The sequence below is a fragment of the Equus caballus genome, chromosome 16 (genome assembly GCF_041296265.1).
Source record: "Equus caballus isolate H_3958 breed thoroughbred chromosome 16, TB-T2T, whole genome shotgun sequence".
Classification (NCBI taxonomy): Eukaryota; Metazoa; Chordata; class Mammalia; order Perissodactyla; family Equidae; genus Equus; species Equus caballus.
Genome location: NC_091699.1, coordinates 11,925,235 through 11,938,156, shown reverse-complemented (window position 1 = coordinate 11,938,156; position 12,922 = coordinate 11,925,235). Strand labels below are relative to the sequence as shown.

At 47.3% G+C, this 12,922-nt stretch overlaps 1 protein-coding gene across 2 annotated transcripts in view; it reads right to left on the bottom strand.

Moving 5' to 3' along the window:
- Positions 1–5,502, bottom strand: part of EEFSEC (eukaryotic elongation factor, selenocysteine-tRNA specific) — a 260,481-nt gene extending 254,979 nt beyond the window's left edge. Inside the window, exon 1 of one of the 2 annotated variants that reach the window (XM_023619866.2) lies at positions 5,107–5,502. In XM_023619866.2, the coding sequence (XP_023475634.1) occupies positions 5,107–5,419 (313 nt within the window). In that variant the 5' untranslated portion in view covers positions 5,420–5,502. The remainder of the gene's footprint in view (positions 1–5,106) is intronic. The other variant, XM_023619867.2, reaches the window with a different exon arrangement.
- Between the last annotated feature and the right edge of the window lie 7,420 nt (positions 5,503–12,922).

The window sequence follows — 12,922 nt, the reverse complement described above, 5'->3', positions numbered from 1 at the left end:
TCTGACACAGCACCAGAAGTTGAGAGGATGGCACAAAAAGACCAGGCAGGTTCCACTCTGCTGTCCACAGGGTCACTAGGAGTTGGAATCCACCGGATGGCACTAACAACAACAAAAGTAGCTTAAATTTTACAAAGAATGCTCTCTCCCTGGTTGCAGAGACAGAAATCCCCAGGGCTGCTGCTTGTCTTCCCTCCAAAGGGAGTAACCCTGAATCACACTTACAGGGCTTTGGCAGCTCCCGTCAGCTCCGGTCAGGGAGGTCCCACAGAGGGTCCAAGCCACGGAGGAAGCATCACTTAAACGGTGGGCACAGGAGGCAAGAGATCAGGGCAACAAGTCTTGGCAGAAGAGCTGCTGTTCATTAACAACCGGAACAAAAGACTGGGAGACAATACACTGTTAATCCTAGCAGCCGCCAGAGGACTATAAATTGCCAAGCCAAGATACCAGCATTTGTCAGCTCTCCTCCTTCCTGCCCGAGTTAGATTGAGGATGGGTCCAAGTCCCTCAGCCCCACCCGAGTCTTTAAAACATACATTACTGAATCTTTTTGAAGTTCTAACCCTGAGAGATTTATACTCTAAAATGAACTAGAGAAAAATACCGCCCTGAAACACTCCTGCAGGGGCTGGAATAGACGGGTATAGTTTTTCATTCACACTGAGAAGGCCAGAGGATGCGCGGTGTGATCAGATCAACATGCGTTCCACCCAAGCTCTGACACCTACAAACTGTGTTCCCTGACCTCTCTGACCTCTGCTTTTTCATCTGTAAAATGGGAATATCACCTCTTACCTCACAAGATTACTGTGAGGGTTAAACAAACAAACAAAAACAGCCTAGGATAGCATTAAATAAATGCTAAGTACTATTGTCACTGTGAACCCCCGGCGCCACTTGGAAGTTTTATCTATGACCACAGGGATCAAGGAGATGAAACCCAATTTTGTCTAAGTTAAGTAAGGATTCTTTCTGCATGTGAAAGTACTTCGGGGGAAGCAATGGAATTAGAGACCCAGCTTTAATTTAAGATCTATTAAACTTCAGAGATATCATCATGGAACTCAGACAGTCATTCTAATTTCCCTCTACTGGGGACAATATACGTAGCAAGGGGTCTAAATCATGCAGAGTTAGCCGGGGACTCTAACAAGAGCCCAGTCTTTCAGCAATCCTAGGTACAGGTGCGTTGCCTGCTGCCAGTAGGAGTCTCTGTCCAGCAATCTTGCTTCTTCCTAAAACACAGGCTTGATCATGTCACAAACCTGCTTTAAAAACCTTCCAAAGCCCTTAGGAGAATCTACAGAGGGCCTAATCTAAGCCCCACACTTACCACCCTATAGGATCTGGCCCACCAACCCTTCTACCTTCATCTTCAGCACACCTCCCCCCACACCATGCTGATTTCCTGCCATGACTAAATCCTGGCAATTATCTGATTCCCTAATCAGACAAGATGGCAGGTCTAAGCCTCAGAGCCTTGTCCAGGCATTTCCTCCACAAGGAAAGCCCTTCTTTCCCCATCATACTCTATATCCCACCCCCCAGCAAAGTGAGTTATTCCTGCTTTTGTCCTATGTGCAAAGAGCTCTAATAGGTCCCGCTGTACATGGGACAGTGCCCTCTCTCCAGCTCTGCTGTCAGCTCCTAGAGGGAGGACATGCAATATATACCTACTGCAGGCCAGGCCTCATGCTGATCGCTTTCTGTCCACTAATCCAAAAAGAAGGTTCTCTGCTCACTACAACTGGCTGGCCCAGGAGCTGGCACACAGCTTCATTCATCTGGAACTTACCAAATGCCTACCACACGCCACAAGCACTGAGAATATGCTGGTGAATACGACAGAGGCGGTTCCCGCTCTGCTCTCATGGGGGACAGAGACAATCAACAAGTACACACATAAAGAGTACCAGATAGTGAAAAGGGCTACAAGGAAATAAAATAGGGACATGAGATAGCATGAGGGGGAGAGAAAGGTGGGGACATTTTAGATAGGGAGGTCAGAGGAGGCCTCTCTGAGGTGACATTCGAGCTCAGATTTAAATGATGAGAAGCCAGATATACCAGAGGGAATAGCAGTGCAAAGACTGACCCATTCGGTAAGCAGAAATGAGACCAATGTGACTGAAGGTCAGGAGCAAGAGCAGAGACACAGAAGAAAGCACAGGCCAGACCATGGATCCTGTAGGCCATAAAGAGGAGCCAGAATTTTACTTTAAGCACACTGAGAAGCCACTGGAAAGTTCTGAAGCTGAGGGATGACATGATCTGATGAACGTCTGTAAAAGGAGTACACTGCCTACTGTGTGGGCAATCAATTATAGGGAGGAGGCAAGTGGTCAGCAGAGGAAGAACAAGGTCCAGAATTGCAGGAGGTCCCTCTGCCATAAGCCAGGATTTGGCTTCTGGAGACATTTCAAGAAGGCAAAGATGTCTGTGGGTTTATGGCTCATGAGGATAACTAAAGGTGTGAACCAGAACCAGGTAAGGGGTAGCAGTTAGGTTCCAACACCAGCCCAGGGATTTTTACTTTCCAAGCGTCAGTCTCCTCATCTGAAAAATAGGGCTAGTACTCCCACCACACTCCCACAACTTGGGGTTGTTGCATAGATGCAAGTTCTTAGCAATAGGCCTGGGCCAGAGCAAGTACTCATATGTGAGCACCCTTGCCCTCAAAAGAAAAAATATATACTTTTCCTCTCATTTCCCTGAAAAGGAGGGTGGGAATCTGATCTATTTAAGGAAGCATAGTAGCAGCCTTGGTTTCACCATTCCAATGTGCTCAGGTCACATTTTAATGCCTGTAAGAAAAGAAGGAAAGTCTACTCACTCAGGAGGTGAGAGAAAAGTAAGAGCCACACTGTACATACAAGAGAAAAATTCAGGGCCAGCCCAGTGGTGCAGTGATTAAGTAAGCACAGTCTGATTCAGCAGCCTGGGGTTCGCCGGTTTGGATCCCAGGTGCGGACATGGCACCACTTGGCAAGCCATGCTGTGGTAGGTGTCCCACATATAAAGTAGAGGAAGATGGGCATGGATGTTAGCTCAGGACCAGTCTTCCTCAGCAAAAAGAGGAGGATTGGCAGCAGATGTCAGCTCAGGGCTAATCTTCCTCAAAAAAGGGAAAAAAGAAAAATTCCTCTTCTTTTCTTATATGATTTTATAGTCTAACCAAGGACTTGCCAAATTGTTGGGGGCATAGTAATTTGGTTTGAGAGGGTCACGCTGGCCTCTGAGTCCCTTTCTGTCCTATGAAGAGCTTCTCTCTGCATGTCTATGTTAGAAGGGAGTGGGGATGGTATTAAGTGACCTGGGGAAGCATGGGAAAGAGCTCTAGCTCCAGAGTCAAGCAGACCTGGGCTGTGCCACTCACGACCAGCCTCCCTAAGTCACAATTTCCTCAACTGTTCAATGATAACCACCACACTCCTCACAGGGTTTGCCCAGGAAGCAGCGAACGCCCAAGAAAAGCCAAGCCAATAAAGAGCTGTGTGGTTACTAAGACCTGCCAGTGTGTGGAAGGTACAGATTTAGATTCAAAGGTCACACAGTTAGGAAGGGAGAAAGCCAGGCTCAAGCCGAGTTCTGACTGCAAAAGTATGTCCTTTGCCACTCGCTTACACAATTTACTAGAAAACTCTAAGAATTTCCCTTCTCGTTTTTTTTTAACCTGTCTCTTCCACCTCCAATCTAGACTGGCTCAGAGTACCCGTCTTCAAATGTATTTGGATGAGACCAAACAATTCAGTTATAAGGGGAGGGGAAAAGAGTAGAGAGGATCGAGTGCCCCTTGATATTCATCCGATGGCTTGAGTAGAAGACTTCAGGCAGTGTGACCTTGGGCAGGTCCCTTCTCCTCTTTGAGCCTCCATTTCCTCTACTGTAAACTGGGGAAATGACCTCAGCATGGGACAGGTGGGAGACAACAGAGATAAAAGGACTTAACACACTCATCCCTCTAGCTGGGACCCACCAATAAAATCATCTGCCCAATGCAGACTCCCACATGTGCTTGTAGGTGTAGAGAATATGGTGGAAGGAAACACAAGGAAATGCAGAACAGGGAAAGGAACCAGGTACCTGAGTGGGGAGCGAGGGGGAGACTTCCTTTAGCTATACACTGTTTTGTGCCACGTGCCTGGATTGTTGGATCTTTTTCCTCTAAAAACAAAACAAGTTTTAAAGCCCTGTCCATAGATTTTAAGTATAGTTAAATGAGTCTGGAAAAGTAATCCATGAAGTTTAAAAGTGGCTTCCTCTGGAGAGAGGCGGGGTAGTTAGGGGACTTTTGCCTGATTTGTAATGTTTTATTTCTTCACAAGTAGAATGTATTCGTGTATTACTTATATAATTAAAAATTAATTAAATGGTACAACATCTTAGAACATTTTGGCAGTACTCATCATGACTGAAAACACACATGCCCTTTGCCCCAGCCAGTTCGGGAGCTTATCCTATAGATACACTAGCACACCCACCAAAGACTTCTGTTCTAAATTCATTGAAACATGGTTAGCAAACACTGGAAACGATATAAATGTTCATCATTAAGAGATTAGGCAAGAACATGTTGGTATAGGCATACAGCGGAATTCTGTGACCTTTAAAAAGAATGATGTAGCTTTCTATGTACAGATACAGAGCCCTTAATGTTGAGCAAAACAGTGTATATAGTGTTACCATTTCGGAAAAAAAAAAAAAAAAACAAGAAGAGGAGGAAGGGGGTTTACATACACACAGATATTCTTGTCTTCACATGGAATTTTTCTGAAATGATACACAAGAAACGGGGAACAGCGGCTGACTCTGGGAATGGGACCCAGAAGACCAAAGGACAAGTGGGGGAGACTTCTTTTTTTGACACTCTTTATGTATACCCTTTTTGTAGTCTTTGACTTTTCTTAACTTGTTCCTGTATTACAAACACATCTTGTAAAAGGGAAAAGAAACCTTTTCTTTTAAGGACAGCACCTTCCTGCTCGGTTGTGCTGGGTGCGAAAAGCCTGCAAGCCAGCCGGCCGTGAGTTCGAGTCCCAGCGCCTCCCCTCCCCGGCGGCCGCTCCGCCAGCGCCCCGCGCCCGGCTCCCCGCCCGCGCTCACCGCCAATGATGGTCCGGATGAGGGAGGCGTGCCCGGGGCAGTCGACCAGCGTGACCTGCAGGCGCGGCTCGCCCGGCTCGGCGTCGGCCTCGGCCGCCGGGGGCGCGGGCAGCGCCGAGCGCAGGCGCGCGGGCAGCGGCACGGAGAAGCAGGAGAAGCCCAGGTCGAGCGTGATGCCGCGCTCGCGGCTCTGCGGCTGCTTGTCGAAGGCGGCGGTGGAGGCCGTGGTGCTGAGCGCCCGCGCCAGCGCCGTCTTGCCGCTGTCGATGTGGCCCAGCACGCCCACGTTCACGTTCACCCGCCGCCCGGCCATGCCGCCGCCACCCCGACACCGCGCGGCCGCCCCGCCCCGCCCGCGGTCGCCGCTGCGGTCCGGCCTGTTAAGCTGCCCCCCCGCAACCCGCGCGCCCGGCACGCGCGTTCCGGCCCCGAAGCTTCCGCCCTCCTGGCGCCTGCGGGCGCGGCCCGGCACCGCGCGGCGGAGGGTGCCCCAGGGACAGGATGTGGCCGGGGTCGCTGACCGTAGGACTGCTCTCTCACCAGGCTCCTCGCACCTGAAGCCTCTAGGAGGCCGAGATTGGGGGGATCCATCCCTTCATTCCTTTCCGCAAGTTCGTATGAAGCGCCTCCTGGGCCCCTACCTGTTCGGCGCTGGGGTGCAGTGCTCTCGGCGGTGCTGTATTGGGGAGGGTGGTCCACAGTAAACGGCGACCTAATGAGTGGACCAGACCACTTCAGGGAGTGAGAATGAAAGCAGAGACTGAAAGAACTAGAGGGCCAGGGAAGGGAGGACAGCAGCCTTAGAGTGGATGGTCAGGAAGGCCTCTCGGAGTTGTTCAGGAAGTTCAGGAGCCAGCGTGGGGAAGGAGCTAGCCATGGGAAAACTGGGCAGGACTGTTAGAAGACGGGAAAGAAAGGCGTTCTCTCTGTCTCAGAAATTCTCCCCTCGGGACTCTGTGGCCTGGCCTTAGGAGGGGCTGCAGGGGTACACATTGTGAGTAAAACGTTGTGTCTACGTGCTTCTGCTGAAGAGAGTCCCTAACTCTCACTGATTCTCAGTGTCTAGAACCACTAAAAAGGTTGTTAACAACAGTCAGCAACCAGGGGTCACACACTTAAGGGTTTTCACTGACCAGGCAGTTAACTCACAGGAGAGAAGTTAGTGAGGTTTAGGATTCCAGAGTGTAGTGGAGACTGGAGAATTCCAGAGCCCGCATCCTATGCAAAGAGGGAAGCCCCTGCTCAGCTTCAGCCAGCTGATACCAGGCAGGAGTGCCAGCCCAGCGTTGCCCCATCTTCCGTTTGTCAAGAGTACAGAGTTGTTTCTATATGAAATCTGACTTGTACATGTCAGCAACTATAATGTAGCTTTTAATTTAAGCACTATGGTAGCCAAGCACAAAATTCGCTCTATTCTGCCTGGCAGCCACTTTGTCCTCCATGGTGAGCCGGCCCATGTTCTGATATATTCACACTTGCGGTGAGTGCTCCCTGGTGTCTCCTGTGGTCCAGGCCTTGCACTAGGAATGCTACCGAAACCGAAGTGGGTTCCCTCCTGGCGAGTTACATCAGATCCTCCACCAGAATCAGTCATCTCACAAAGTAAAGTGTATTTGCGGCAAATAGGAGGCCATGAAGAGTCATTTCCACAGTGGCATCCTCAAACAAAGGGAAGCAGGGACATTTATTTCGGATGGGGAATGAATATTCAAAAGGGAGAGGTGGGTATCGCCTTGCACAGGCTCAGCTGGAAACACGCTTCCATATACACTGCAGATTATGGTAATAAGGCCTAAGCTCCTCCTGGAGAGATCTTAGCCTTAGAAATAAGGTGAAGGTCATAGGCGTAACTCTTGTGGTGAGGCCTGGTCCAGTTCAGGGAGGTTGGTGATTCCATCTCCTTAACATAAGGAAAAAGAACAATTTGGAAAAACAGTTAAAATATCCAAACCCACCCTTGAGTTCCTTGTGGGAACTAGTCAGTGACAGGAACAGGGTCCCGGAGATAAGCAGGCACTGTCCAGTCCATCCCACAGCCCAGGGAGGAGCTGGGCACGTGCAGGGATAGCTCCAAGCCAGCAGCTGCCACTTGAGAAGAGACTTAGCCCACACAGGATGAATACTTAGGGCAGTGGTTTGGAGAAGGGCCAGACGCAACACTCGTGTTTGTCAGGCACTGAGCGACAGAAGAGGCACGGCTAGTTGCTTGCACACACAATGCCCAAACTACCACAGTCCTATCTGGCTGATATTCCCGTCTTAGAGAAGAGGAAACTGTCCCAGAGGACCTCATTAAATTAATATATATTAATCGACTGGCTTTATACCAGGCACTGCACTAGAAATTAGGACTCCAACTTCAAAAAGTCCAGGGAGAGTTTCTGCTCTCCTTGTCTAGAAAAGGAAACAAATAAGAAAACAGGAACATTCAACATAGTGTAAGTGTAATGATGGGGAAAGAAGAGGATAGTAAGGGGAGCCCACAGGGAGGGCCTGACCCAGACTTGGGGGTGAGGAGGTGACCAGGAAGACGTCTCAGAGGAAGCAACCTACAGGCTGGTTCTAAGCAAGGGAAGGGCAGGATCTGGCTACTGTTCACCCAGCCGTTTTCCCTTTCCACCTGAGAAAGCAGCTAGACTACATTTCCCAGACTCCCTTGCAGTTAGCAAAGGTCATGTGGCTGAATTCTGGCCCATGAACATGGGCAGAAATAACGTTGGCCATCTCCAAGCCTACCTTGGACAATACTCCACACTCTTTCCCATTTGCTGGCTCAATGGAAAGGACTCCAAAGGCCAGAGGAGGGCAAAGTCTCAAGACAGAGGGAGTCTGGGTCCCCATGAGGTTGAATGAAGCAGAAACTCCCCCAGGTGTAGGTCTATGATGGGGGTAGAAATAAGCATTTGCTGTGTTAAGCTACTGAGACTTGGGGCTGTAAGTTGTAGCAGTTAACCTGGCCTGACTTATATGTGGGAGCTTACCAGCGGTAGGGCTGGGATTTTAACCCAGGTCTCCCTGTCTACAACTTCACTGCCCCTCTAGAGCTGGCTCCAAGACTGGGCCTACCCTACCAGCAGCCTGGGGGTGTGAGCCCCTGAGTGAGCCTGATGCCAAAACTCTTAATCTCAAATTCGTGTACCCCATGTGCAGTAAACCAATCACTGAGCCATTGGTGCTTGGAGATGGAGAAAGGTCTTATCAAATTGGTCAAAACAAGAAGGTGAGTGGATGGGTTCTCTCAAAGCCGCCTTAACAAGAGAAGAAAGCAAGGGGTTTTATAGAGCTAAGGGGCTTGGTAGGAGGAGTTTCACATATTTCACCACAAAAATATTAATGTCATTACAAGGTGCTGCTCATACGCCACTGAGGGGATCATGTGGTATGTAGTTTGTCTTCTGTATTACCTCTCAAAAATCTGAAAAATTCTGAATTCTGAGACACATCTGGCCCCACGTGCTTCAGGCAAGGGGTTGGGGACTCATAAAGATTCCCTATTGACAGGACTTCGTAACTAATTGATGTGCAATCAGGGAGGAGGAGCCTGGGATGAACCCCCAAGTTTCCAGCCTGGACATTCATTCCTTCATTTACTCAGTCTGCCAGCCAGTAATGATTGAGCACCTGCTCTGTGCCAGGAACCCTTCTTGCTGGTGTCGACGAAAATAATCCATATCCAATCTATAAATGAAAATTTGGGTGAGTTTATTCTGAGCTTAAATCTGAGGATTATAACCCGGGAGAGTCTTTCCACAAAGGAACAGAGCACTCCAAAGAGGTGGGGGGGTATACAGGGTCGTTATATACCCTCAAAGAGGATGTTTCACATATGATTGGACTGTCCCTTTTACAATAGTCGCGAGACTACTCTGTTGGCACAGCCGATTGATGGAAACAGCAGGTAGGTCTTCTGTCTCAGTGAACACAGCAGGGTGGCAGTCTGTTGTCTCCAGCTGGGTGGTCACAGGTGAGCTGGGAGGTGAGTGCAGCAATCAGTTCCTAGCCTAAGGAAAAATGCTAATGTCGGGGGGAAGTTGCATCTTTATCACAAGGGCCTTTGTTCTGGCCATAGGAAATGTCTAAGCAGATATGCAATGCGTGCTCAATAGCCAGTCAGGCCCTTTTGGAGGAAAAAAAAGAGAAGTCAGGCCGAATTAGGTTTATACCAAATGGCTTCCTCATATACTCCAATATATCCTATTGCTTGCCATTTTTATTTGTCACTGGGGATACAACAATAAATATGACAAATAATGATGCAGCGCTTTAGAAGAAATAAATCAAAGCAATGTGAGAGTGACTTGTGGGGGGACGAGGATGCTCATTAAGGAAGAGGCATTTGACCTGACAAAGACACAACGAGAAGGGCCAGCCTTGCACAAAACTCAGGGAAACTCAGGAAAGAACATGCAAGGTAGAGGGAAGGGCAGGTCCCCAGGCAGCAACAAGCTGGCCATGTGGCACATGGTGAGGCCAGGAGGAGAAGATGCATGCTAAACTTACTCTGAAAATGTCTTTCCAAGTATGGTTTGAGCCTGAAAATGTGGCCTTCTAAAACAAAGGAAGAAGCTTTGGAGGGCTGGTCAGAGGCTACGATATTGCGATTTATGTTAAGAAATATATATTTGGTCTTTGTCCCCCAATTCTGGCACAGAGCTCCTAAAACCCTTGGAATTTCCTAAGTGACAAGTGAAAAGGGTATCTTTTGTTATGTTAATAAGATGACTATTGGAATGCGCCTAAGGATGGGGCTTGTTGCCAGGAGAACGAACTTTGTGATAAGAGGGTAAGAACTTTCGGTCTCATTCCCCCACCTCCAGGGAGAGGAGAGGGGCTGGAGGTTGGGTCACTCGCCAATGGTCAGTGACTTAGTCAATCATGCCTATGTAATGAAGCCTCCACAAAACCCCAAAATGACAGGCTCTGTAGAGCTTCCAGGTTGGTGAAAACCTGAAGGTGCTGGAAAAGTGGTGTGCCTGGAAAGGGCATGGAAGCCCTATGCCCCCTTCCCCATACCTTGCCCTATGCCTTTCTTCCATCTGGCTGTTCCTGAGTTAGATCCTTTTATAATAAACTTATCATTTAGTAAGCAAAATATTTCTCTGCGTTCTGTGAGCTGTTCTAGCAAATTAATCAGACTCAAGAAGGAGGTCATGGGAACCTCTGATTTATAGCTGGTTGGTCAGAAGCACAGATGACACCCTGGACTTGCGATTGGAATCCGAAGTTGTTGGGGGGAGGTGGTCTCATAGGACTGAGCCCTTAACCTATGGGATCTGAAGCTATCTGCAGGTGAATAGTGCCAGAATTGAGTTAAATTCTAAGACACTGTTAAAAACTAGACAACAGGCCCCATATGAAGTCACTTATGCTAAACCCCATGTCACCAAACTGAGACTTAACCTGATTACAGTTTCTGGCTCTCCTAGAAATGGAATGTTAAGCCAGTCAGTCAGCACTAGGCAAGTAATCTGCCTGATAGACCTGTGCCATCCCCTAAAGGAAAGTAACTTTGCAATAACCAACCTACTTTTTTGCCTAGTATAACTTCCTTGTCCTGCCTCATCTGCCTATAAAAGTCTTTGATTTTGTAGAGCTCCTCAGAGCTCCTTTCTATCTGCTAGATTGGATACTGCCCGATTCAAATCAATTTTTGCTCAAATAAACTCTTAAAATTTTTAATATGCCTCATTTTATTTTTATTTTTTATTTATTTATTTATTTTTGAGGAAGATTAGCCCTAAGCTAACATCTGCCGCCAATCCTCCTCTTTTTGCTGAGGAAGACTGGCTCTGAGCCAACATCCGTGCCCATCTTCCTCCTCCACTTTATATGTGCGATGCCTGCCACAGCATGGCTTGCCATGCAGTACCATGTCTGCACCTGGGATCCGAACCAGCGAACCCCGGGCCGCTGTAGCAAAACGTGCGAACTTAACCACTGCACCACCGGGCTGGCCCCCTGCCTCACTTTATCTTTTAACAACACCCAGCTAGTGTCAGAGAATTGCTTGGCGGTGTGGGAAAACCCACTCACTGGAACTGGTGTCAGAAATGCAGATACCAAGGCCAGGAGAGTGTCCCAGAAGAAAGGGTCTCAGTAATGCTAAGACTTGTGTTCAACGTTCGAGGCCCATTCCTCAAGAGAGTTGCTGTGAGAGCATTGCAGCCACCAGCCCCTTGTCCTCTGGGGCCCTAGAGAATGCAGTCTTTGTAAAAATGTAGGTTATCTTTCCATGGAATTTTTTTTACTGTATTGTTTTACTAGTATTTCTTTACTGTATTGCTTATAGTAGCAAAATATTGTAAACAACTTAAGTGTCCTTTATAAGAGACATTATGGTAAGTTTGAAATTATGTCAAAATAACAAGTTACCAAGAACAATAATTTGAAAGAAAGAGAATGTGTTATTGGTCTAGATGAACAAAATTGGCCACAAGTTGATCATTGTTGAAGTTGGGTGATTCGTCTGAGGGGTTCATAATATTATTCTGCCTACTTTTTCTATATGTTTGAAATTTTCCATAATAAAAAATTTGAAATATAGAGAGAAAGATTATGGTATGTCTATACTGTGGAATATTATGCAGCTCCTAAAAATAACAAAGAAGCTGTTTGTATACTACTTGGGAACAATCTCTAAGATACATTGGTAACTGAAAAAAAGTGAATTACACACTTGTTATGTGTAGCATGTTTACATTTATGAAAAAGGCAGTCCCTCTATATATTTGCTTGAACAGCATAGAATAGCCCTGCAAGGATACACACGAGATGCATAACAGTGGACCCAGGAAGGCCCCAAGTCTCAGCCCTCTTATTTCCTCTTTCTACACTCACTCCCTGGCCATCTCACCCGTCTCAAGGCTTTAAGAAACATCAACTCTCAAATTTATTTCTCTACTCAGATGTCTCTCGTATCTGTGGGCTCATTATACAATGTGGATGTCTAACAGCCATCTTAAATTTAATGTCGAGAATGCAATTCCTAATCTCGCCCTTCTCCCAACTCCAACAGCAACTCCCATTGCAGTTAATGAAGACTGGGTCCTCCCAGTTGCTGGGGCAGCAAATCATGGTTCAATCCATGAGTCCTGTTTTCCTTTCATACCCCAGATCAAATTCATCAACAAATCTGATTGGGTTTACCCTTAGAATTCAGCCACCTCTCACCATCTCCACTGTTAGCACTTGGTCCAAGCCGTCATTGCTTATCTTGATTACCACAAGGGTAAAATCCACTCTTACTGGTACATGGTTCTATGAGCTTTGGCAAGAGCATAGAGTCATGTAACCACTACCATAATCAAGATGCAAAACAGTTCCACAACCCTCTAAGAAACCCCTTTGTGAGTAATCCCTCCCATACCTTTAAACCCTGGAAGCCACTGAGCTATGCTCTCTATCCCTACAAGTTTTGCCTTTTCCAGAACTTGATGTAAACGGAAGCATACACTAGATAGCCTTTTGAGTCCAGTTTCTTTCACATCGTCTAATGCATTTGCTATCATCCATGTTGCAGCATGTAACCACAGTGTATGTTCCCTTTGTCCCTGTGTAGTGGCCTACTGTACGGATGGACCATCATTTGTTTGCCCATTCACTTGCTGAAGGAAATTTGGGTTGTTTCCAGTTTTTGGCTATCACGAATAAAGCTGCTCTAAAGTATGAGTTTTCATTTACCCTGGGTCAATACCTCAGAGTGGGATTGCTGGGTCATATGATAAGTATACTTTAACTTTACAAGAAATGGCTGAACCGTCTTCCAGAGTGGAGGTATAATTTTATATTGCCCCCCACAACAGATGAGAGTTTCAGT